General features: G+C 36.4%; 2 protein-coding genes and 1 long non-coding RNA gene across 3 annotated transcripts; 1 reads left to right on the plus strand and 2 right to left on the minus strand.

Annotated features, from left to right (window-relative positions):
* Positions 1–50: 50 nt before the first annotated feature.
* LOC125011411 lies at positions 51–13470 on the minus strand. Its single transcript, XM_047590623.1, has 5 exons — positions 13432–13470; positions 2732–3016; positions 2076–2192; positions 1289–1317; positions 51–671 (listed from the first exon to the last, which is right to left on the minus strand). The coding sequence occupies exons 1-5, from the start codon at positions 13445–13447 to the stop codon at positions 504–506; spliced, it is 615 nt and encodes a 204-aa protein (XP_047446579.1). The 5' UTR covers positions 13448–13470; the 3' UTR covers positions 51–503.
* LOC125011412 lies at positions 5937–9175 on the plus strand. Its single transcript, XR_007113182.1, has 3 exons — positions 5937–6228; positions 7016–7396; positions 7496–9175. It is a non-coding gene; the product is annotated as an uncharacterized LOC125011412 (long non-coding RNA).
* A 4609-nt stretch (positions 13471–18079) lies between the features above and the next one.
* On the minus strand, positions 18080–26992 carry LOC125011398 (CD48 antigen-like). Its single transcript, XM_047590603.1, has 6 exons — positions 26885–26992; positions 22243–22548; positions 21873–22157; positions 21299–21394; positions 20789–20832; positions 18080–19475 (listed from the first exon to the last, which is right to left on the minus strand). Exons 1-6 carry the CDS (start codon positions 26940–26942, stop codon positions 19344–19346), a joined length of 921 nt encoding a protein of 306 aa, XP_047446559.1. The 5' UTR covers positions 26943–26992; the 3' UTR covers positions 18080–19343.
* Positions 26993–27689: the final 697 nt, after the last annotated feature.

Below are 27689 nucleotides of genomic sequence, written 5' to 3' on the forward strand. Positions count from 1 at the left end.
GAAAATATGTAAAATGTGAAATGTAAATACTGCAGCATACTGTTATTAATAGATGCTGCTTAATAGATTTCAACACAACTACAGGTTAAAATCTGGCTACAAATCACAACATAATTGAATTTAATCCTTGTATGTGTTAATATATGATTTAGTTTAAATATGATCTTCTTCTGTAGCAGTAACTTCAGCTTTGAACTTAACATCAAGTATCTTAGTTAATAGGGAAAACAAAACATATAAAATATCAAATGTGATTTGTTCATTCAAACCCACGTCCATCTGCTGTAAATTTTTTTGTGCACAAAGTGGAACTATCATTTCGTATGTGTAAACCACTTTATAAGGTCTTCACTGTTTGTTACACTTTGCTTTGGTTTTATGCATCAGTCTAACTTTAATATGTACAATACTGTGAAGCCCAGATCATGTCAGGACCAGTTAACAGGGTTTTATGTTAACACCAGTATGTACAGTACTGTATGTGCACATCCTGATGATTTCTCTCAGGAGCTGGGAGCCTTATCTACCATTGCGTACAGACTCTCTGGCTGATTGTTGGTTTTAGTCTTAGTGGATCCTCTGGGTCCAGTATGAGGCCCGACCAAGCAGTAGGTGGAGGTCAAATTATTAGCTGAGTCTTCATCTTCATTCAGAAAACAGGAGTTATCCACCTTGAAGAAAAAAAAAGACAGTCAACTTCTTTAGCAAGTGTTCGATCATCTGTACTTTATCCTTCAGAAACTTTTCTGTGAGCATCAAATCAAACTTTATTTATATAGCACCTTCTATACAAATCAAATGCAGCACCAGGTGCTTCACATATAAAACAAACAAATACAAAACAAACCTGCAGAACCCCACTACTACTATAAACTAAAACCAAGTTTATGAGACGGACACTTGAACATGCATCAGTATTATATTAACTACATAAAATTTCAGAAACCGTCCTTTAAAAATGTATTTGAAGTGTAGGGTTTTAGTTTGTCCCCTGTCCCACTCAATAACATGGAGAAGGTGGAGTATATGACCCATACTACAGTCAGTCACCAGGGGGAGCTCTAGCTGCTTTGGCGTCACTTTAGAGGAGCTGACCATCTCTAACATACAGTCTATGGACCTGAGGCTTATTTGGTTAGAAGTCACTGAACATGAACAATAAACAGACCATCTCATGAGAAAAATCAGGATTTCATCAGTGACTTGTGTGCAGAGGAATATCCAACACATGTCATCAGATCAAAGCTCAACTGTAAAAATCTTAAATTCTGAAAAAACTGACACTTACTTCTGTAGTTTGTATGTTCTCTCTGTCATCTGCAGGTCAGAGATAAAGACATTAATGGCGATTATTTTTAAATGTATTTTTTTCTTCTCAGACTGCTGCTGTCTCTGTTACTTTACTTCAGTACTACAAGACAAGAAAATATGACCCAGAGTCTCATCTTCTGACCTGCATTTACCACAGGTAACAGAAACAAAGGGAAAGATCCTATTCAGTCTGGTGTTGGAACAATGTAACCAGTAGATGACTTTAAACTGAATTAATTACAGTCTGTCATTGATAGAATAAGTTTTAATCGTATTCAATCCCTGGACACACAGCACATCTGATGTGTCATCACCAACGTGTGACACCCAGGTGTCTTTAATATGAGGAGAAGGGGCTGCCACACAGAAAGTATTAATGAACTTCTAAAGTTGTTCCAACATTGAGTCCAAATGTCATGTATGCATCAATAATTGTAATGTCACACAGACACACACTTAAAGTCTCCATATGTGATGTTTTCTAATGTGGGTGATCACAAGTGAAGGATTCAGAGAATGAATGAGCTTAAAGCAGCACATAGACTAGAGGCTCTAAAACACAGGTGCTTGTCTCAACATTAGTTGTTTCTAAAGAACAGCTGTAAACTATCATGAAGACTAAATACAGAATAACTTTAACTGTATGATTAGTGTTACTGGATTGTTTAATAACACAAACAGTATTAATGTGTGAGGCAGCAGGTAATAAAACAGATTCATCTTTCTACTTTGTAATTTAAGATGTAATAAACATTTGTACTTACGTTTTCTTCTCTTATGACGGCAATAACATCCAAGAAGCATCATAGAGACAACAACAGCTATCACAGGTATCACAACTATCACGATTGTAATATTAAGATTGTGGAGAGGTTCAGGTCCTGTACAGAAAAACAACAACAACAACAACAAAAAATGGATTAAAACACAATGCCTGGTTTCAGTCACTCTACATAGTTTATCTTGTGTTAGTGTAACATTGTGTCTTGGAAGTTTTACCTTTGACCAACTATGTCCTAGAAATTTAGAAATAAAAGAGTTTTCCTAGTTAATCTGTGGTGATGAACAGAAACATAGATGTTTAGTCCAGAGGTGAAGAGTTTAAGTCTGTACTCACTACAAGTGGGTATTATATTACAAGAAAAGCCAAACAAAACACAGCATCAGTGGATAATTTACTGATTCTGTTATTGATTCTGAGTCAAATGTCTTAACAGATGCCTCGATGTATATTTAAAATTAATTCAATACAAAAGTTTTAGGAAACAAAACTAGACAACAAATGTCTTTTTTGCAGTAAAGGGAAGATGTCAATTGCTCAATTGAACCCTAATGAGAATAACCAAACTATTAAAATTTGAAACTACTGGCTTGTTAGTTATAATAAGTTGTTATTATGTATTCAGTCTGTCAGTCTCACCAGCATGTAGGAGACAGAGATCCTGAATCTGTGTCTTCTTCTGAGTCCAGCTGACTTGGTTGCTATGGTTACAGATGATTGTTCCATTCAACAGGTGGACACGGAGGGAAGCACCAGAGTTGGTGACCTTTGATTGGTCTCCTCCCTCCTGAGAGCAGGTTTTGGTGTCACATGTGAAAGTGCTGTTGATGTGTGAGTCCTCTGTGCTGCAGGTCACAGTGAGGTTACAGGAGTCTGAGCTGATGGACACAGAGTCTGGATTCAGATCAACTGGAGACACTGGACCTGATGGAGGAAAGTAGGTGTGAGGAGGTTTACAAACATGACAGCAGATGTTCTCTGTCAGTGTGTGAAATGTTCAGAAACCTACCTTGAACTGTGACCATGTATTTAGTTATTGTTTGTTGTTTATCTCCTGTCACTTGTGCTGTATAAACTCCACTGTCGTCATCTTGTAGATTCTTTAATTTCAATGAGTAATTTTCCACAGAGAACTCAACCCTTCCATTGTAACCTTCAGAGACTCTTGGTCCTCCACCAGGTGAATATCTTACTAAAACATTGCTTGTATTAAATCTCCAGACAAACAAATCAAATTCCTTTGGAGCATCATCCATGACTTCCAGAAGTACATCATCTCCTCTCTTCACAAACACATCAGTCACAGCACTGGACCCTGTAAAAACAGTAGATACATAATAATGAAATTAGATCAATCATAAATACTGTATTTCTGTACCTAACTTCCAACACAATGTCAGTGATCAGTTAAATAATGATTGTGTATATTTATCTCATCTGGATTTGTTAAGGAGTGGATTCTCATTTGTAGCTGAAAACATCTTTACCTGCTTTGACTCAGTGTGTATTTATGACAAGTGACAGAGAAAGAAAGAGGTCAGTAAAAGTCTTATGGACTCTTCTGTTGATTGTTGTGTTTCTCAGTGTGCTGTGTATTATTTTCCCATGTCTTTATAGAGTTTTAGCTGAAATAGTTGAGTGAAACCTCTTCATCATCAACAACCACTGATGTGTCTGTTGCTTTTATTTTCTTCCTTTTCGTTCCATCCTTTGTTACGACAGAGCTCTCAGACGTACGACTCATTTATCTTTAAAATATTTCTGAGCCACAAAGAAACATGTGAACAAACAGTGACCATGTCAGTTTGTCCAAGTTCAGCTTCACAGCAGACATGTGTCTATAGCCTTGTTTTTTATGATGACCTACTGAGGGCCCTGGTTGGGAAAAGAAAATTTAAAAGGAAGCTTTTTAAAAATAAAATTCTGCAGCGTTGAGTCTCTGAGTTACAGCAAACATACTATGATATAATACAAGTATAACAGCATGGTTCATCTGTTTGTATCAAATCATTGGAGACTGCTTGTGTATTTCCCTCATTACAAAACAATACTCCTCAGTAATTCAGTCAGTCAGCCTTTTTGTTTGTTTCTTCAATAAATGTGTAAATCTAAGAATATGCATTACTGTATACTTATATGTAGCAGTTAGTATCCATGTAGTACATATTAAAGTACCTCAGAATGATCCCACCAACAAGTAGGGTCTTTAAAGCTAAAACCTATTAATTATTTAAGGTGATACGATAGTACTGCCACAACATCTCAGCTTTGAAAACAACAATCAGGAGACGAAGTAACAATAGTTGTAAAGTTCTAACCTTGACTTTGTCATGAAAAATGTGTTGAGACGCCATTTTAAGCCATGAACACAGGGAACGAACTTAAATATCTGCTTCTTCCTCCTGTGGTCGCATGCTTTTTGTTTCAATTCTATCATTTACGGAGACATTCCAGAGCTATAGTATGTCATTTTAAAATTAAAAAGGTACAAAATATCAACTAGTACAATTACAAAAATACTATTAAAAAAATAACATCTTACCTTGAATTTGACTTGAATATAGCACAAAAACTGCCAATAACAAAGATTTAAGTTCCATTTCAAAAGATGTCATCCAGTTTAAGGAAGTAAGCCAGCTGCTCCTTCAGAGAAAATGAGGAATGTTAGTTTCTGTTCCTATCACAGGGACGTCTTTAGCTTTGTGGCTTGGTCAGTCGAGAGATGATCTAAGACAAATGCAGCCCTGTACAAAAATCATATAAGTTACAGAGCATAATAAATAATTAACAGTATAATAACATGCTGTGTTTAAAAAAAGTTCATAACTAAATAGAGTTCATAATAGTTATAAGTGGTTAAAATGTGTGCTGCTGAAAAGCATCAATATAATATGTACAGTTTAATAAATAAGACTATTTACAGTTAAAAGATAAATTCATACAAAGGGCTTTAAGTTCATTAAGTCTGTAAAATATCTGTGATCCGAGAGAAAAGAGAGGAAGATGCCGTGTAACTTAACCCATTACCTGTCAATCACCTGTTTCACTTTTGGTTAGTTAAAACTCACGACCCAATCAGAGAGAAAGTCACCGATTAAGGGGCGGGACCAGTGGCGCAGGTTAGTGTGGGGAGTAGAGAGCGCGTTATCGAACAGAGAGCTGAGAGAAGAAGCAGTGGCCGTTCTAGGGGCCAGGAACTAAAGTGTCTCAGTGAGTTTTCGGTCGGACCACTTAGAGCGGCGGACACTGAGCAATTGAAGAAAGCATACGAGCGCGGTTTCGCTGTTCTTAAAAACAAAACAACAAAACATCAGTCGTGCATAGAATTAGTTTTCTTGTTGTACTGTAGCCTTCTTTCACTGATTGAAAGTAAACTACTACAAATCAGTTTCTTCACCTTAACCCTGTTTGGTTTCTCTTTGTCAGACATATTTTGTCTGATTGTGTCTCTGTTTGGTTTTCCTGTTGGTGCATTAGCACTACCTCAATATACTTCAGAGTTTAAAATAAATAAACAAATGACTCTGATGTCTTGATTTCTTTATGAACCTATGATTCAAAATGCACTAATTTTTATATTAACCAGACACATTAAGTGTATTTGCACAAAGTATCAGTATCAGATTGGTATCGCTGATATCAGCCTGAATTTTTCTCAGTATCAGATCAGAAAGGGCTATATAAAATATAAAATATAGTAAAATGTGTAGAAAACCCCAGTTAAGATGAAGAAACCTTTAAAGTTTAAAATTATGTTGAGAATATTATTTTACAGAACAACTAGATCGTATTAAGATCAGACATGAATCTTAAATATGTTTAATGCAGATAAACCTGCAGGATTTACAGAAGATGATATTTGTGTTGCTTCATACTTTGATTTATTGACATATAGTTTCATAGTTGAAACAAGTTAATTCTTCAAGAGTCTGTTAAGAATTCACTCTATTAGAGAAGTTGTGTGTTACTTTTTATATGGCAAAACTGGAAAGACACAACGATGTCTGGCTGTAGTCTGTGGTGTGGTGGTTGATTCAAAACTATTTCCACTTTTACATTTACATTTAACAAAGCAAGAAGCTCTACCATGTCTCTCTCTGTGATACTTGGACTGATGCTCTGCATTGAAGCACCAGGTAGGACAAGAACACTGTCTGATTAAATGTTGACAACAGGAACAGCAACGATACCAGATTCTTTATTTGGATTAATAACAGCAGCAGTAGGGGCACAGCTTCCTGTTTCTGTTCTGAGAAAATTAAATACACAAACTAAAAATCTTCAGTCTTACAAGTTAACGTCTCAGTGTCTGTATATAAAATAAGAGACAAAACACATTTGAAACAATAATCAAAATGTCAACACACACATTTGATTAAACATATTTCAAGTTGCTGGATTATTAAAGATCAGTTGATTCTAACAAAGTGAAGTCTTCTGAACACATGTACAACCATGAAGAAATATCTGAGGCTGCTTGAGGTCATTTTGAGACGTGGACAGATGGAGCAAAGAATGAAAGATGGAACAAGAGGAGAGACAGAAAAATGAGAAAGTGGAAGAAAGTCTCTGTTTTCAGTAGAGACTGTGCAGAGATGTAAAGAAATGTGCAGAGTTCTCTATCATGGGACACAATGTGACAAGAGTTATTAATATAGTGTAGAGAGAGGTTTACCTGTTTATCTTTCTAGTAAAGGTTTGAACACATTGAATAGTTGTCAGCAGGAACAAGACAAAACGTTCCGTCCCCTTGCAGCCCCTCTGCTGTCCTTCAGTGGCAGCGCAAGTGTCTTTAGGTGGTGATGAGCTGGATTTCCTGTCACAAGGTTCAGTATGACGGTTGAAGAGTAAACATGTAAGATAAAGTATTGATGTTAAAAACTATACTGTATATTGAGTTTTATTTGTTTTACTGTTTTACAGGGTCCAGTGCTGTGACTGATGTGTTTGTGAAGAGAGGAGATTCTGTACTTCCGGAAGTCATGGATGATGTTACAAAGGAGTAAACCTCCTCACACCTACTTTCCTCCATCAGGTCCAGTGTCTCCAGTTGACCTGAATCCAGACTCTATGTCCAACAGCTCAGACTCCTGTAACCTCACTGTGACCTGCAGGACAGAGGACTCACACATCAGCAGCACTTTCACATGTGACACCAAAACCTGCTCTCAGGAGGGAGGAGACCAATCAAAGGTCACCAACTCTGGTGTTTCCCTCAGTGTCCACCTGTTGAATGACGCAACCATCTGGAACCATAGCAGAAGAAAATTACAAAAATTCAGGATCTCTGTCTCCTACATGCTGGTGAGACTGACAGACAAAACATTTATCTAATAATAACATAAAGGTTTATGTATCTGAACCTGTTGTGGTTTTGCTCTGATAGTTTTCTCATGTTTGCAGGTCTCTATGATGGTGTCTCCATCTGTCTGGTGAAGACAGTTGTGTTCTCTGTTGGTCTGATCATCATGGTGTCTGTCGTCATTAGTGTCCACCTCATGGAGAAGATCAGGAAACTAAAATAAACAGTTCTCCTCTAATCAAATGAACATAGGGCTCAATCTCATATAGTGAACATCTTACATTTGCATGTGGCTTTTTTGCTCTTACAGCCAGTGGCATCTTTGCATTGGGGACCCACCAGAGGGCGCTGCTGTGTAGGGAGGATCACAGCAATACATTAGAGGGAATCTGGCCAACTCGGGAATGGACTGTAGGAGCTGTCAAGAGGGAAAAGTCATTCAACCAGGAGTGGTTTAAGTAGAACCCTCGGTTAACCGGGAGCTCGTAAAAAAGCACTTAGTGAGTCTAATTCATTTTTAATCTAAATAGAATAGATAATGAAGTTTACATATTTTTTGAATGATAATGTAAATTGAGTAATGCGCACCTGGCGGTATGTATGTGGTATACTGTGTGTAGTGACTTTGTATATTGATTGCTGTGTATTGGGTGTGTGCCATTCATGGTATGAGCCGTTCATCGGGTTTTTTATTTATTGTTTCAATGTTGAGTATCTGATATAGCGAGCTCTTGAACTCTGTGTTTGGTTGTGTATATGTCGGCAGAGTGGTATGGTATGCAATCCATCACCGTGGGAGGGGATAATGCAGCTAATGAACCTATTAACTCATACAAGATTGACACAGAGAATGCGTGGATAGAAATTGCTGTCGCAATGGCAAAAAAGACATGAGGGACAAATTCGGTAGGGCACATAAACAGCAAGGCAGTGTGCTACCATCTCTTATTGTGTATTATTGCGCCGGCAAAAAGATACCTGTGTAACAATTGAACTGAATTTGAATTGAATTTATTTATTCTGAATATACGTTTCAATAAATCACAATGACTCACATATCTTCTATCTTATAGTGCATTGGCTTCAAGCCCACATCTATATACAGTAAATTAATTTCGGTACAATTCAGCACTATCATTTTGTCCAATTGTGCTCAACACAACACATTCCTTCATTCTTCAAGTGGGTTTGAATTTGAAGTGGAACTATTCAACACAACTACACTTTAAAATCTGCCTACAAATCACAACTTAATTGAATTTAATCCTTTAAAATTAACTTGTATGTGTTAAATTATTTAGTTAAAATATAACCTTCAGTAGCAGTAACATCAGCTTTGAGCTTAACTTCAATTATCTTAGACATTGTGACAAACAAAATATATAAAATATCAAATGTGATTTGCTAATTCAAACCCACATCCATGTGATGTAAATAGCTGGAACAATCATTTTGTCTATCGTAGTCAACATGACATAGTGTTTTTGTATTTTGAAAATAAATCAAATACGTAGTGTTTTTTATATGTATGTAACACAAAGTGCTTCACACAGATTAAAAAGACATCCACACATATAACCCCACTCACGCATACACGCGCACAAAGAAAATTAGATACAGTATAATACGGTAAATTACGGTATAATAAGTAAATAAAGTAAGAACACCCTTTATCCCATAAAAATAAGTAAATCTGATAATTAGGAATGGGCATCAATAACCAGATGTTCCAGTTCCCATCTTCTCTGCTTTTTCTACCCCTTATCCTCACTAGGGTCGTGGGGGTTGCTGGAGCCTATCCAGCTGTCCATGGGTGGTACATCCTGGACAGGTCGCCAGCCTATCGCAGGGCTAACACAGAGACAAACAATCATTCATACTCACACTCACACCTAGGGTTAATTTAGGGTCACCAATTAACTGGAGGAATTGGGAGGAAACCGGAGTACCCGGAGAAAACCCCCACACTCACAGGGAGAACATGCAAACTCCACCCATAAAGGCCATGCTTCAATTAATCAATATCATTAGCCTACATGCTTATTGATTCCCCTTATCGATACTTTTCGTGCCGAATCTTTACGTCCCAATCCAGATGGTGGCCGTAATGCACCTGAAAGTTGTTTGCCAAGTGTCATAAAACGAAAGAAGAAGAATCTTTATGTCAGTCGAAGCACGTCATTCACCATTTTCAAACTGGTGGTATTAAAAAATTCACAACGCTCAAGTGACGGCAAGGAGGAAGCGATGGCAGAGAGACTGAAACAGCCCAAAGTGTGGCTTCACTTCACCAGGAGGAACTGTAACAGTGCAATGTGCAACTTATGCAGCACTGTAATTTCAAGCAAGCATCAAATACAGAGATAGCCATGTGTTCGACAAACTCTGGTCAAGGAGTGCCTTTTAAGTCTCAGCAGAGTATTGCTAGTGAGGATCCAGTGAACAATTTCCTTTTTGTTTTCTTAAACAAGCTCTAATGTCTTATTTAGAAGCTCAGTAAAATTTCTGTTGTTTACATGAAACCATGAACACCTATCGTTTCTTAACCAAACATTCACAGGAGAAATTGATAAGGGAATCGATAAAGAATCAGGTCAATAAGCAGAATCCTATCGATGCCCATCCCTACTAATAATCTAAAATCTAAAACATTGGAATAAATGTAATAAAATGAGACCATACAGAACAGAGACAACATAAACAAATCTGATAAAATAGAGTTAAGATGAAGGAAATTGTATAAAACCCTGATTAAAAAGAGGGATGTTGAGCCTCTTCTTAAAAGCATCAGCGGTCTCTGCAGCCCAGAGGTCCTCTGGCAGGTTGGTCAACAGTCGGCGACCATAATAACTGAATGTCACCTCCCCGTGTGTCTTAGATCCAACTTGTGGTATTGTTAAAAGGTTGGTGCTGGAGGACTTCAGGGTTCACAAGGGTTGATACAGTAAAAGCAGTTTAGACCAATAAGAAGACCCAGTTCTGTTAAGACACGTAGAAACTAATAAAAGAACCTTAAAATCGTTGAAGATGTATAGCAGTGTATCATCAGCATAACTGTGGACACTGATGTCATGTCTCCTGATGACATCCCCTAGGGGAAGCATGTAGAGGTTAAAAATATGTGGGCCTAGAATTGACCCCTGGGGAACCCCACACTCAATCTTGTGGACTTACAAGAGTATTATTTGATATTTTGGAGGATCTATTAAAATTTGTGTTTATTATACGGTCAATTGTCGAGAACACAAATTTGGAGCCATTTTTATGTTCTGTAATTCGCTTTTGGAAGTGGGAAGTCCTTGACTGTCTGACTGTGTTATTGTCAGCTTTGAGGTGTTCCCGTAATATTTCATAATGAAATGTTAACTTTGATTTTCTCCATCTCCTTTCAGCAGCTTAAGTTTCTTTTGAAAAGTTCCTAATTTCTCCACTGTGGTGTAGCTCTTGATCTAATTATTTTGGTCACAAGTGGAGCCACTGAGTCGAGTGCAGACTTTAGTTTGCTGTTAAAATTGTCTACAATAAAATCACAGGGCGCTGGTAAGATCTTTGCAAGAGTGCGCTGTAAAACCTGGATAAGATTTGTAGCCACTTCAGGAGTAAGACAGTGTTTCCTCACCATTTTCAGGATAAGGCTTATGTTAACATCAGTAAATTGAATATATTCAGTATATCCTGGAAGTCTTTTCTTAGTGTATTGTAGTCTTAGTGGATCCTTTGGGTCCAGCATGTGGCCCGACCAAGCAGTAGGTGGAGGATGAGCAGAATCATCATCTGCTGAAAGCTGATTCTAGTTTTGGGGGGTTCCAACCTTGAAGAAAAAAAAGACAGTCAACATTTCTCATCTGTACACTTTTCTGTGAGCATGACAACAAAAGACAAAGTGACTTGACAACATTTTCTCTAGACTGGTGATAGATTTGTTTGGTTAATTCTAAGAAATCTTGTATTATACAGTGTAGCCTACATATTTTTGTTTTTAACGTTGTTTTAGCGTTTTAGTTTATGACCTATACTACAGTTAGTCACCATGGGGAGCTCTAGGTGCTTTGGCGTCAATTTAGAGGAGCTGACCATCTCTAATATACAGTCTATGGACCTGAGGCTTATTTGGTTAGAAGTCACTGAATATGAGCAATACACAGACCATCTCATCAGAATAATCAGGAATTCATCAGTAACTTGTGTGCAGAGGAATATCCAACACATGTCCTCAGATCAAATCTCAAATGTAAAAATCTTAAATTCTGAAAAAACTGACACTTACCTCAGGAACTGCATACACTGTATTTTCTGTAGTTTCTATGTTCAGAGATAAAGACATTAATGGCGATTAGGTTTAAATGTATTTTTTTCTTCTCAGACTGCTGCTGTTTCTGTTACTGTACTTCATTACTGCAAGACAGGAAAATATGACCCAGAGTCCCATCTTCGATTTTGCATTCATCACAGGTAGAGAAACAGAAGGAAAGATCCTATTCAGTCTGATCTTGGTAAAATGTAGCCAGTAGATGACTTTAAACTGAATTAATTACAGTCTGTCATTGATAGAATAAGTTTTAATCGTATTCAATCCCTGGACCCACAGCACATCTGATGTGTCATCACCAACGTCTGACACCCAGGTGTCTTTAATATGAGGAGAAGGGGCTGCCACACTGAAAGTATTAATGAACTTCTAAAGTTGTTCCTACTGAGTCCAAATGTCATGTATGTATCAATAATTCTAATGTCACACAGACACACACTTAAAGTCTCCATATGTGATGTTTTCTAATGTGGGTGATCACAAGTGAAGGATTCAGAGAATGAATGAGCTTAAAGCAGCACATAGACTAGAGGCTCTAAAACACAGGTTCTTGTCTCAACATTAGTTGTTTCTAAAGAACAGCTGTAAACTATCATGAAGACTAAATACAGAATAACTTTAACTGTATGATTAGTGTTACTGGATTGTTTAATAACACAAACAGTATTAATGTGTGAGACAGGAGGTAATAAAAAAGATTTGTCTTTCTACTTTGTAATTTAAGTTGTAATAAACATTTGTACTTACATTTTCTTCTCTCCCGAAAGAAATAACGTCCAACAGGCAGTATAAGGACAACAGCTATCACAACTATCACACCTATCACGATTGCACTGATATGGTTGCGAGGATGTTCAGGTCCTGTACAGAAAAACAAACAACAGATGAAACAATGATGCCTGGTCACTCTACATAGTTCATCTTGTGTTAGTGTAACATTGTGTCTTGGAAGTTTTACCTTTGACCAACTATGTCCTAGAAATTTAGAAATAAAAGAGTTTTCCTAGTTAATCTGTGGTGATGAACAGAAACATAAATGTTTAGTCCAGAGGTGAAGAGTTTAAGTCTGTACTCACTACAAGTGGGTATTATATTACAAGAAAAGCAACAAAACACAGCATCAGTGGATAATTTACTGATTCACTGTACTGGTTCTGAGCCTAAATGTCTTTACAGAAACCGATGCATGGTTTATATTTAGAATGAGTTCAGTACAAAATTAAATTTTAGAAAACAAAATTAGAGAACAAATATCTTTCTTGCAGTAAGGAGGGAAATGTCTCATTTGCTCCTTTGAAAAATAATGGGAATAACCAAACTATTAAAATGTTTTTATGTATTCAGTCTGTCAGTCTCACCAGCATGTAGGGGACAGAGATCCTGAATCTGTGTCCTGTTTTCCATCCAGCTGATTTGGTTGTTATGGTTACAGATGATTGTTCCATTCAACAGGTGGACATGGAGGGAAGCACCAGAGTTGGTGACCTTTGATTGGTCTCCTCCCTCCTGAGAGCAGGTTTTGGTGTCACATGTGAAAGTGCTGCTGATGTGTGAGTCCTCTGTGCTGCAGGTCACAGTGAGGTTACAGGAGTCTGAGCTGTTGGACACAGAGTCTGGATTCAGATCAACTGGAGACACTGGACCTGATGGAGGAAAGTAGGTGTGAGGAGGTTTACAGACATGACAGCAGATGTTCTCTGTCAGTGTGTGAAATGTTCAGAAACCTACCTTGAACTGTGACCATGTATTTAGCTACTGTTTGGTCTTTATCTCCGATCACTTGTGCTGTATAGACTCCACTGTCGTCATCTTGTGGATTCTTTAATTTCAATGAGTAATTTTCCACAGAGAACTCAACCCTTCCAGTGTAATTTTTTGGTTTTCCACCAGTAGAATATGTTACTAAAACTTTGCTTGTATTAAATTTCCAGACAAACAAATCAAATTCTTTTGTAACATCATCCATGACTTCCAGAAGTACATCATCTCCTCTCTTCACAAACACATCAGTCACAGCACTGGACCCTGTAAAACAGTAGATACATAATAATGAAATTGAACTACATTCATCTCATCTGGATTCGTTAAGGAGTGGGTTCTCATTTTCAGCTAAAAACATTTTTACTTGCGTTGACTCAGTGTATATTTATGACAAGTGTTTGAACATAATGAGAGTGGGCTTTCTACAGTTTTCCTTAGGAAAAACTAATTGATGCAACTTAATTACTAAGACCTATGTAGGTATGTATGTAGTGCCCTATTTTTGTTGTCTCGTTGTGTTTATTATCTTACTTTGTATTATTATACAGTGTTTCTATTATTAGAAAAACAGTCAGTTTATTTTTTCAGCTGAAATAGTTGAGTGAAACCTCTTCATCATCAACAACCACTGATGTGTCTGTTGCTTTTATTTTCTTTCTTTTCGTTCCATCATTTGTTACGACAGAGCTCTCAGACGTACGACTCATTTATCATTAAAATATTTCTGAGCCACAAAGAAACATGTGAACAAACAGTAACCATGTCAGTTTGTCCAAGTTCAGCTTCACAGCAGACATGTGTCTACTGCACATATGTCTGACTTATTGCATTGTTTAGCCTTGATTTTTATGACATTGTTAGACCACGACATACTGAGGAAAAGAACATTTAAAAGCTGTTGTTTAAAATTAAAATTGTACAGCATTGAGTCTCTGAGTTACAGCAATCACACTATGATATAATACAAGTATAACAGCATGGTTCATCTGTTTGTATCAGGTTTTCATGGATAAAATGTCTAAGAACATTGTAGATTGTCTGTTTCCCCCATTACAAAACAATTCTGTAGAAAGATTTGGATACATGATGTTTTACTATTTAGTGTGGTGCTCTCATATCTGATGTACATATTTATTGTCTGTAGTTAAATGTGAAGAAATGGAAGCTGATAGTTAAAACTGTCCAAACATGTTGATTACAGAACATGTTTAAGAGAAGTCAGTTGTTCAAAGGAACTTAAATACCACATACACTGATCAGCCACAACATTGAAACCAGGACAAGTAAACATTGGCCGTCTTGGATATTTCTTAATCATGTACCACCCACATAAACCAGACCAGACACCCACACCCCAGAGTAATGACACTCCTTGGTCTGACAGCGTGAGCACTGAACATGGTGGTTTTCACTGGTATTTTGAGGAAGTTCAGTCTCATAGAGACAATCACTCATGAACAAACATGAATATTCCAACATGTTTTCTTGTAGCCACCTCATCAGTAATTCACGCAGTCAGCTTTTTAGTTTGTACCTTCAGATCAGTTTTAGACAAAGTGCAAGAGTCAGTGAGAACCATGTGCATTATTGGTTTGACTGTAATTTATGTTCAGTTACAGCACAGACCTTGAGCTTTTGGCTTGAACTTTTGAGATTTCTTTTCCTTTTCAAATGTCTGATATTTTAGTTTGTGTTTTGTTAATAGAGACACAAGGTAAATATGAAGCTGTTTTATTTGTCATAAAACATGCTGACAGATAATACAACCAAAACTTACTAATTATTTAAGGCGATACAATAGTACTGCCACAAAATCTGAGCTGTGAAAACAAGAGGAAGTAATCAGGAGATGAAGTGACAATAGTTATGAAGTTGTAACCTTAATCTTCATCTCTATAAATGTGTTGAGAAACATTAGTCCTCTGTCTAAAGAAACAGTTACAGTTACAACGTACTCTGGACATATAGAACTTTAATATCTACTTCTTCCTCCTGTGGTCGTATCCCCTTTGTTTCAAGTCTATTTTATACAGAGACGTTTTAGAGCTATAGTACGAAAAGAAGATTTTAAAATTAAAAAGATACAAAACATCAATTGTCACAGTCCCATGAATACTATTACAAAAATAAGATCTTACTTTGAATCTGACTTGAATATATCACGAAAACAACCAATAAGAAAGATAGTTACGTTTACAATGTACTATGGAAATAAAGTACTCTAATATCTGTTTACATAATTTTCACATGTTTCAACATTTACTGGCTCTTCTTCCTCGTGTGGTCACATGCTTTTTGTTTCAAATCTTTTATGGAGACATAAAACATCAACTATCAAAATTACAAAAATAAGATCTTACCTTGAATTTGACTTGAATATATCACAAAAACAGCCAATAACAAAGATTTAAGTTCCATTTTAAAACATCCAGTTAAGGATGTACACGAGCTGCTCCCTCTGAGAAAATGACGAGGGGAAGTAGGGGCGTTTTTAGCTTTGTGGGGAAACTATACAAGGTTCATGTATCTGAACCTGTTGTGGTTTTGCTCTGACACTTTTCTCATGTTTGCAGGTCTCTCTGATGGTGTCTCCATCTGTCTGGTGAAGACAGTCGTGTTCTCTGTTGGTTTGATCATCATGGTGTCTGCCGTCATCAGTGTCCACCTCATGGAGAAGATCAGGAAACTAAAATAAAATCAAACGTACATAGAGCTCACTCTCGTACAGTGAAAATCTTATAGCTGCCTTTTAATTATTTTCTCTTAAATCACAGCTTTCAGTTTATTGTCTTTGGGTTAAACACAGAAAATCCTGCATGATGAATACTGTATAATAGTACCTGGACAAAGCCAGAAATTATGGAGACAAACCAGCAACATGATGTAAACAACGCACCATTAGAAACTTTTACCAATAGAAGTTTTGCAAAAATGAAGGAAATGTATGCCACACTTCAATGATATTCAGAATTTCTTTTGCCAAGTAACACTGAAGGTAAACATGATTGTACCAGTGATGTTGTTCCCTTTGTAAATAAAATGCTTGTGTTGAAAATTAGTTTTGAGGATGCCATTGATATCATTTAGAAAAAAACAATATTTATGGGTGCTCCTGGTAGTGTAACTTTAAATTATAGCTTTTAATGATCATCGTAATTCAGTCGTTCTTTCTGGACCCTCACAATTAAAACTGCAGGCGACCGAAGCTTGAAACACATCATAATGACACTGTTCCTTTCACCACTCACATCTCAGGTTCCTATTCTTAGGTCTTCTCTGTGGACTAGGTAGTGTCAGTGTTTTCTCATCCTCTGATTGGAGGGTCAGAGAGACGCTCGGTTTAAGTCAAGTGGTTCATGTTTAATTGTTTGGAGCTGCACAAGGAAATGGTCCCCGTTTGTGATTTTATAGCTATTTTTGAACCCAAGATGGCAGAAGGAGGAGATGCCATTGATTTGGTTGCAGATTTTCACAGAAAGACATTTTCATGGTGGATTTTGAAGGAAAAGCTGGAACTGTGAGCACTGCCCCTGGCTGACAGGATCTGATCTAAATTGTTCTGGCAAGTAAAATGAATAATATTTACGTCTTTTATGTTTATTCTACTGAATGTGCAGTGAGTGAGAGGAGACTTTTTCAATTGTTCTGTGAGTTACTTGCTTCAGTAACAGCATTCAATTCACTATGTGACCTGTCTACGATGCAATGCCCTGTTTTATTGTGTGTCCCTGTGATATTGATGGTTTCTATAGCAGTGGTGTCATGACGTTTGTATTAAGAGGTGCTTTGAATAAGATTGGAGGTCATTGAAGGCTGAGGTGACCTGCCACTGGTAAATAAAATTCTTGTTGCACATGTAAAAAAATAATTTTTAAGGATTTAATTGACCCGACCAATCCAACAGCTGAAGAGTTAGATCAGTCAACTCTGTGTTTATTCATGTGCACGGTGAATGAAACAAAGATAATCATTCAGAAGTTCCAATAAAGGTTCATCCTGACACTGGGTGTGGTAGTAAATGTCAACCATAAGCTGTGAGATGCTTTAACTTGTGGTTCACACTGTTGCAGTGTGTGTTCAACAAAGCAAGAGGCTTTGTGACACAGGGACTGATGCTCTGCACTGACAACAATGTCTAATTAAATGTTACTAAAGTAAAGTGATGTCATTAAAGTAAATATCCATACTTTTGACACTAGCCTCTCCTCTTCAGTCTGCTCCCTCATCATAAATACCTCATATGCCAACAGCTCTGTGGGGTCTACTGTTAAATATTCTGATACCTCTTTCTTAATGTATGTATCACTCTCCTGGATATATACTGCTCCAGCTGTGCATCCTGTATGTGGATCTTTGGATCCATCTGTAAAAATAAAAACTGAATCTGAGAAGGGAAGTGACATAACCAGGGAGGAATGGAAGAAAATGAGACTGTAGGGGCGTATTCGCCTGCTCCGATGGTCCGGGTTGTTTTTTAAAGGGATGTGTGACGGCTGGGGAAACCTCTTGTAGATGTTTGACCACGCTGAACACAATCCCAGCGGTGCCTCCAAATGTTACGGGAAGAATGATAAAGAGTGAAGGGCGAAAAGGTACTGATACACACACGTTTGTTTTCATTCAGTGTATTTGTTTTTATTTTTTCCCATATGCTTCACTCTGAACACAGAAAAACTCTGAAAAAACAAAACAGGCATCAACAACCTATCACTGTCTCTCCCATTCCCATCAGTCACAAAAAGTAATATTAAATAAACGGTTTTATGGTGGTTACTGTAACTATTGTTGTTTGTGTACCTGGAAGACCAAAGCAATTGAACGCTGAACAAATAATCATTATTATCTTAAATACTATTAAATAATATGAAAAGATGAAATATATGAAATGTGAGATCTATCTATCTATCTATCTATCTATCTATCTATCTATCTATCTATCTATCTATCTATCTATATAGATTTCCATGGAAGTACATGATACAATCTCTAACTAATGAAATCCTTCCTCTGGAATCCAAACACAGCATAAATCAATTCATCCTTCGACATAAAATTTGTGCAAAACTGCAGGCTACTGACTGATCTGTTCCGTGTCCTATATGTTCTTTTGTAGCAGTAGAATTAGCTGTGAAATAAACTGACACACACAAACACTAAATATCTTAAATACAATGAAAATATGTAAAACATGAAATGTAAATACTGCAGCATACTGCTATTTTACAGTGCATTGGCCTCAAGCCCACATTCATTTACTATAAAATCATTTCTGTACAATTCAGGATCATCATTTTTAACACAACACATTATTTCATTCTAACAGATATCTGAAGTTTATGAGGTTCGTGCTTGAATTCTAAGTGGAACTATTCATTTAATAGATTTTAATACAACTGCACATTAAAATCTGCCTACAAATCACAACATAATTTTTAGTTTAAATATAATTTATATATAAATATAAGTAGCAGTAACCTCAACTTTGAGCTTCACTTCAAGTATCTTAGATAATATAAAAAGCAAAATACATAAAATATCAAATGTGATATGTTCATTCAAACCCACATCCATGTGCTGTAAACTCTTTTGTGCACAAAGTGGAACAATCATTTTGTCCATTGTTGTCAACACAACATATTGTTTTTGCATTTTGGAAAGTATGTTAAAAGGTCCTCACTGCAGTGATGATCCTGTTTGTTACACTTAACTTTGGTTTTATGCATCAGTCTAACTTTAATTTCTACTGTTTGTACAACACTGTGAAGCCCAGATCATGTCAGGACCAGTTAACAGGGTTGTGTTAACAATGATATACAATATTTACAGTATGTCCTGTCCTGTTTCTGTTTCTCCTGTTTCTCTCAGGACTTGGCAGCCTTTCATATCATTGCATAGAGACTCTCTGGCTGATTGTTGGTTTTAGTCTCAGTGGATCCTCTGGGTGCAGTATTTTGCCCTACCAAGCAGTAGGTGGAGGTTGGATTATTAGCTGAATCACCATCTGCTGAACGCTGATTGAAGAAAAAGTGACAGTCAACATTTTTAGCAAGTGTTCGATCATCCATACTCTATCCTTCAGAAACTACATTTTCTTGTAGCATGACAGCAAAAGACAGTGAGTGTAGATTTGGTCTGGGTCTTATTCTAACAGTGGTCTTAGTTTTCATTCTAATGAGCATTAATTTACTATGTTTTTTGTTTTCAATCTGTGAGACTATGAGACAGTGCAAACTTCTTCACTAGTATGAAATCAGTAGTTCATCATGTTACCTGGAGTGAGCTAAAATACAAAACAAAACAAAACAAAAAGAGACAGAAAACTGCACATAAATATAGACGACATGTCTCCACTTCATCCCATTGATCTGATTGTGACGCCATCTTGTAAGAGTCCGAGCCCAGACTGATTCTAGGCTCACTGGTGGTTGATTTGTTTGGCTCATTCTAAGAAATCTTGGATTATACACTGTACTTTTTAAAAAGAATATATATATATATATATATATATATATATATATATATATACATATATATTTATATGACTCTCGCGGTCCTAAGAGGCGCTTCATCAGTTTATCATGGTGCACTCTAAGAAAAACAGGTTCTTCACAAGTGCTCTGGAGATCCTTTCGTTTGCATGAGAACTGTGGATGTGGATATGTACGTTTTTTACTCTCCAGTGATTTCTGTTTTATTAGTAGAAAGTGTTGATTTTGTCATTTCCACCTTGTTCTAAATTCTTTTGAGAATCAGAATATCAAGGGCCTTTCGTTAAAGAGAAAAAATAGAAATGAAAAAATAGAATGATTGTTGCTGCATAATTAAGGTTTTTACATGTTCCAAACATCACCTCCACCTACAGGTTCAAATCAACATGTCGTATACATTGCAGATATAATATGAATATACATACAAATGTCTTGTTAATGTTTTGGACATGAAATGAATAACGTGTCATTCTAAATCATCTCTGGTTGTATTTGTCACACTAAATGAGATTAAACTCTTCTTCATTGGTTTGTTATTGGTTAATGTTAAATTAGTAATCACTACCTCTCACATATTTCATTTGAGGACTAGCAGTGTGAGCACAGGCTGATGATTGTCAGCATGGTTATCAAATATTTTATTATTGTGACCTATACTTCAGCCAGACACCAGGGGGAGCTCTACTTGCATTGACTTCACTTCAGGGGAGGGGTCTAGTTGTCCAGTAAACAGTCTATGAACCTGAGGCCAGTTTGGTTAGAAGTCAAGAAGAGGATTAATGTCCAACTGATGTCCTCCAATCAAAGCTCCCAAATTCTCAAAACCTGACACTTACCACAGAACGTCCATACAATGGATTTTTTATGGTCTTTCTGTCACCTGCAAGTCAGAAATAAAGAAATGAATGGTAATTAGATCTATTCTTTCGTGGCAGTCTGTGGCCATTTCTGTTACTTGCAATTTTTTGCCATTTTATTCCACATTTATTCCAAATGTCATGTATGTATCAATAATTCTAATGTCACACAGACACACACTTAAAGTCTCCATATGTGATGTTTTCTAATGTGGGTGATCACAAGTGAAGGATTCAGAGAATGAATGAGCTTAAAGCAGCACATAGACTAGAAGCTCTAAAACACAGGAGCTTGTCTCAACATTAGTTGTTTCTAAAGAACAGCTGTAAACTATCATGAAGACTAAATACAGAATAACTTTAACTGTATGATTAGCGTGACTGGATTGTTTAATAACACAAACATTATTAATGTGTGAGGCAGCAGGTAATAAAACAAATTCATCTTTCTACTCTGTAATTTAAGATGTAATAAACATTTGTACTTACATTTTCCTCTCTTACGAAGGAAATAACATCTAAGAAGCATAATAATGACACCAGCTATCACAGCTATCACAGCTATCACAATGGTGATATTAGACCCTGTAGAGAAAAAAACAAAAAGAAAAAACAAACAAACAAAAAAAACAGATTAAACAACGATGCCTGGTTTCAGTCACTCTACATAGTTTATCTTGTGTTAGTGTAACATTGTGTCTTGGAAGCTTTACCTTTGACCAACTATGTCCTAGAAATTTAGAAATAAAAGAGTTTTCCTAGTTAATCTGTGGTGATGAACAGAAACATAGATCTTTAGTCCAGAGGTGAACAGTTTAAGTCTGTACTCACTACAAGTGGGTATTATATTACAAGAAAAGCCAAACAAAACACAACATCAGTGGATAATTTACTGATTCACTGTACTGGTTCTGAGTCTAAATGTCATTACTGGTGCCTCAGTTTATATTTAAAATGAGTTTCATGTAAATTTACATTTTAAAAATGTAAAACTACTGACCTTCCAAAATATATTGTAAAACCAGTTATTTACTAATTTATGTATTCAGTCTGTCAGTCTCACCAGCATGTAGGGGACAGAGATCCTGAATCTGTGTCTTGTTTTCCATCCAGCTGACTTGGTTGCTATGGTTACAGATGATTGTATCATTCAACAGGTGGACACGGAGGGAAGCACCAGAGTTGGTGACCTTTGATTGGTCTCCTCCCTCCTGAGAGCAGGTTTGATTGTCACATGTGAAAGTGCTGCTGATGTGTGAGTCCTCTGTGCTGCAGGTCACAGTGAGGTTACAGGAGTCTGAGCTGATGGACACAGAGTCTGGATTCAGATCAACTGGAGACACTGGACCTGATGGAGGAAAGTAGGTGTGAGGAGGTTTACAAACATGACAGCAGATGTTCTCTGTCAGTGTGTGAAATGTTCAGAAACCTACCTTGAACTGTGACCATGTATTCAGCTATTGTTTGTTCTTTATCTCCTGTCACTCGTGCTGTATAAACTCCACTGTCGTCATCTTGTAGATTCTTTAATTTCACTGAGTAATTTCCCACAGAGAACTCAACCCTTCCAGTGTAATTTGTAGAGACTCTTGGTTCTCCACCAGGTGAATATCCTACTAAAACATTGCTTGTATTAAATTTCCAAACAAGAACCAGAAATTCCTTTGGAACATCATCCATGACTTCCAGAAGTACATCATCTCCTCTCTTCACAAACACATCAGTCACAGCACTGGACCCTGTAAAACAGTAGATACATAATAATGAAATTAGATCAATCATAAATACTGTATTTCTGTACCTAACTTCCAACACAATGTCAGTGATCAGTTAAATAATGATTGTGTATATTTATCTCATCTGGATTTGTTAAGGAGTGGATTCTCATTTGTAGCTGAAAACATCTTTACCTGCTTTGACTCAGTGTGTATTTATGACAAGTGACAGAGAAAGAAAGAGGTCAGTAAAAGTCTTATGGACTCTTCTGTTGATTGTTGTGTTTCTCAGTGTGCTGTGTATTATTATCCCATGTCTTTATAGAGTTTTAGCTGAAATAGTTGAGTGAAACCTCTTCATCACCAACAACCACTGATGTGTCTGTTGCTTTTATTTTCTTCCTTTTCGTTCCATCATTTGTTACGACAGAGCTCTCAGACGTACGACTCATTTATCTAATATTTCTGAGCCTCAAAGAAACATGTGAACAAACAGTAACCATGTCCGTTTTTCCCAGTTCAGCTTCACAGCAGACATGTGTCTATTGCACATATGTCTGACTTGTTGCATTGTTTAGCCTTGATTTTTATGACATTGTTAGACCACGACATACTGAGGAAAAGAACATTTAAAAGCTGTTGTTTAACATTAAAATTCTACAGCGTTGAGTCTCTGAGTTACAGCAATAATACTATGATATAATACAAGTATAACAGCATGGTTCATCTGTTTGTATCAGGTTTTCATGGATAAAATGTCTAAGAACATTGTAGATTGTCTGTTTCCCTCATTACAAAACAATTCAGTAGAAAGTTTTGGATACATGATGTTTTACTATTTAGTGTAATGCTCTCAAATCTGATTTATATATTTATTGTCTGTAGTTAAATGTGAAGAAATGGGAGCTGATAGTTAAAACTGTCCAAACATGTTGATTACAGAACAAGTTTAAGAGAAGTCAGTTGTTCAAAGGAACTCTATCTATCAATCAGCCACAACATTAAAACCAGGAGAAGTAAACATTGGCCATCTTGGATATTTCTTAGTCATGTACCACCCACATAAACCAGTCCAGACACCCCCACCCCAGAGCAATAACACTCCTTGATGGCAGCAGGATGCAGCCTGACACACAAAAACCCCTTAGGAACAACTCAAAAAACATGACGAGTAGCACCTGACCTCCAAATTCACTAGATCCCAAACTGATCAAGTATCTGTGGGATGATCCAGAGACCCCTCCCCTCAACACATAGGATTCAAAGCTCCGCCCACTAACAATATCCTGTTACCAGACACCACAGGACACCCTCAGAAGACCCATGTCCATTCTCTGATGAGTCGCAATTGTATTGGAGGCTCAAGGGAGATCTACACAATATTAGACAGGTGGTCATAATGTTATGCCTGGTCGGTGAATGACAGCTATTTAGTCAGTAGTAGCAGTTCACAGTATCAAACAGCAGGAGGAGATCTGATAGAAACACGCTGAGATCTCCTCCTGCTGTTTGATGATGAATTTTATTTTTACACAATTCTCTCTGTGAGTAGAGTAACTGACACTTCTGCAGATTAAACATGATATACAGAGGGTAAAATAAGTAGTGAATAGTGAATATTTCTATCACTTGCAGATGGAGTTATCTTAGCCTGTTATATTTGTACATATGCTATGCATATATAAAGAATCATATAATTTAAAATACTGTATGTCCATAGTACACTATAACCGTAACTGTTTCTACGAGAGGACTTATGTGTCTGACACTGTTTGTCTAGTCAAGTGTTGAAGTCGAGTGATGCCTCAACACATTTATAGATTTTCTTGACAAGGTTAAAGTTATAACAAGGTTAAAGTTATAACTTTCTAACCATTGTCACTTCATCTCCTGATTACCTCCTGGCTAGCAGCAAGTTACTGTTAAATTAATGCTCTTTCTGTTGTTGAAGTTTACTTTTTTGAAATTTACTTTTTTATTTATTGTTTTCAAGAACAATAAATCAATAAAACTCTCATCCTCCACATTTGCAGTAAAATGCAGACGAATAATTACTGGTTGATTAGGATTCATTTACAGTTTTTATCACAAATTATATATCTGAGGTAGTTCAATGTACTGCACGGATACTAAATGCTACATACAAGTACACATGTAGTACATATTTTTAGATTTAGTCATTTATTTTTAAATATTTTTTTTGTAACTTGATAAATTATTCTATGACAGTTTTGCTATAACATACCATATTTTGGGAGAGAGTATAAATGTAGCATTTTTATAAATAGCAAATTCATGTTTCATGACAAATAATACAGCTTCAAATTTACCTTGTGTCTTTATTAACAAAATACAAATTTTTATAATGAACTTTCCTCCAAGAACAAATTAAAGTATAAAGGTTTAGAGCAAAACTCAAATATCAGACAGTTGAGAAGAGTTAGAAATGTCAAAAATTGGTAACACTTTCTATGAAGGTTGTATTTATAATGCCCTATGAATGCACTCATAATGTTTTATAAGGTGTCTATAAAGCATTATAATGGTCATTATTACCATCTATACATATTTACAAGTCGTCATAACCAACTTCATGATGCATTATGACAACTGGTTATGAATGATTATAATTTTAATCTGAATAGTGCATTATAAATATGTCAATATCTGCCTAGTGACTTGTTCATTTTATGATGCATCATAACTACTTTGCTTTGCTAAATGTGTATAGTGATGCATAATGAGTTAGACAGGACAGGTAGGTCGTCTCTCTGTCCTGCTAGTGTTTTGTGAGCTAATGTCTTACTTTGCTTACATGAAGCACATCGTTTACATATTAAAGCAATGATTTCGAATGGTTTCAATCATTAAACGCAAGAATATGAAAACGATCTAATTTGTGAATTAAAAACAGCCGTGTCTGGTAACTTTCGTGTAGCTAGCTTAAGCCACCTACGGGTAATCTGCGCTGCCTGCATGATATGCGGTAACACAATGTCTCATTAGGCTGCTTTAAACAAAAAAACTTGATCTGTTTATGTGTTTTCAATCAAACCTTTCTGCATAGAAACAAACCCAGCTAGAGCACTAAAGATTTGCCTCTGTTCTTCTTGTAGTTGCTGTCAAACCATCTCCTGACCTCTGACCCTGAATCACCTCACCAACCCAAAGGCACTTTTAAGAGTCACATCTCTAGGACCACGCTGTGCCTTTTGTGGCCTGTTTCATGTGTTTCATGTGTTTGTGTAATGTGCTCAGAACATTGATAATCATTCTGATTATGTGTGTTGGTTTAAATGAAAATAAAGTGAACTAAATGCATTCCTTTTGTCTTTACTGTCCAGGCTTTCATTTCATTGTGCCTCATATTTGTTTATAATAGTCTTATATCCACAACACCTCATTTGCACTAATTTACCTAAAGCTGACAAATAACACCTATGATATTAACATTGTGCATATGGGGTAAAGATGCCAGACTCAGGACTTAGTTCATTGCACCTTTTAATTACTCATAGTAACTTATATCTGTTAATAATAGTGTCATGTTCTTGTCACTTTACTTAGAGCTGACAAATAGCACTTATGATATTGCATAGCTGTTTATAAGTGTGTGCTGTAGGGAGATTTATACATTATTATAACTTTATTACATATACTTATAACTACAGATAGAAAGCACTATAGGCGAAGTCAAAACTCATTATGCATCACTATACACAATTAGCAAAGCAAAGTAGTTATGATGCATCATAAAATGAACAAGTGACTAGGCAGATATTGACATATTTATAACGCACTATTCAGATTAAAATTATAATCATTCATAACCAGTTGTCATAGTGCATCATGAAGTTGGTTATAACGACTTGTGAATATGTATAGATGGTAATAATGACCATTATAATGCTTTATAGACACCTTATAAAACATTATGAGTGCATTTATAGGGCATTATAAATACAACCTTCATTGAAAGTGTTACCCAAAAATGCAAGCCAACAGCTCCAGGTCAGTGCTGTAACTGAACTAAATTACAGTCGTACCAGTAATGCACAGAGCACTCAACAAGAAAACATGTTGCTGGGAGATGGAATATGTCAGAAAATCACAGTGAAAAAACTCAATGTTCGATGATACTTTTGAGAATATGACAAATTAAAGCATGATATTAATATCCGTTTACATAATTTTCACATGTTTCAACATTAACTGGCCCTTCTTACTCCTGTGGTCGCATGCTTTTTGTTTCAATTCTATCTTTTATGGAGACATTTCAGACCTATAGTACGAAAAGCAGATTTTAAAATTACAAAAATACAAAACATCAACTATTACTAATACAAGAATAAGTTCTTACCTTGAATTTGACTTGAATATATCACAAAAACAGCCAATAAGAAAGATTTAAGTTCCATTTCAAAACATCCAGTTTAAGGATGTACACGAGCTGCTCCCTCAGAGCAAATGAGAAGTGTTAGTTCCTGTTTAATTATTTATACAGACGTTTACGGCAGGGGGAGTCTTTATCTTTGTGGCGACACTATGTCTATAAGGTGCCCATAGTTTGTCAAACTACAATGGAGAGATGATCTAAGACAAGGTTCATGTATCTGAACCTGTTGTGGTTTTGCTCTGACACTTTTCTCATGTTTGCAGGTCTCTCTGATGGTGTCTCCATCTGTCTGGTGAAGACAGTCGTGTTCTCTGTTGGTCTGATCATCATGGTGTCTGTCGTCATCAGTGTCCACCTCATGGAGAAGATCAGGAAACTAAAATAAACAGTTCTCCTCTAATCAAATGTATGCATCCTTGCACAGTTAAACACAGAAAATCCTGTATAATAAATATAGTAGTACCTGAACAAAGGCAGAAATGATGGAGACAAACCAGCAACATGATGTAAACGATGCACCATTAGAAACTTTTACAAATAGATGGTTAGATATGTGAGATTCATATTTCCAGCAGCTTAACAAGAATGGGACACAGGGGGCCTGCAGGTTCAGAGAAAACCAAAGCAGTATTAAATCATATAAAATATAAAAATGCTACACACACATTTACTACCACTGACTGGTAGAAAAACACAAACCAAACTAAAAGAAACTGCCTCAGCTAAACTGCAGGCAGTGGCCTGCAGAACAAAAAAGGAAGTTTGAAAA

Source organism: Mugil cephalus, chromosome 7 (assembly GCF_022458985.1).
Source record: "Mugil cephalus isolate CIBA_MC_2020 chromosome 7, CIBA_Mcephalus_1.1, whole genome shotgun sequence".
Taxonomy (NCBI): Eukaryota; Metazoa; Chordata; class Actinopteri; order Mugiliformes; family Mugilidae; genus Mugil; species Mugil cephalus.

Excerpts from the sequence above, each read along its gene's own strand:
- LOC125011411 (XM_047590623.1), bottom strand. Across the intron at positions 2,193-2,731 it reads TCTCTGTCTCCTACATGCTG|GACCTGAACCTCTCCACAAT; the intron begins GTGAGACTGACA and ends TTTTCTGTACAG. Across the intron at positions 1,318-2,075 it reads CCGTCATAAGAGAAGAAAAC|ATGACAGAGAGAACATACAA; the intron begins GTAAGTACAAAT and ends TCTGACCTGCAG.
- LOC125011398 (XM_047590603.1), bottom strand. The coding sequence starts at position 26,942 with ATGGAACTTAAATCTTTCTTATTGGCTGTTTTTGTGATATATTCAAGT. Across the intron at positions 22,549-26,884 it reads ATATTCAAGTCAAATTCAAG|GGTCCAGTGCTGTGACTGAT; the intron begins GTAAGAACTTAT and ends ACTGTTTTACAG. Across the intron at positions 21,395-21,872 it reads TCTCTGTCCCCTACATGCTG|GGTCTAATATCACCATTGTG; the intron begins GTGAGACTGACA and ends TTTTCTCTACAG.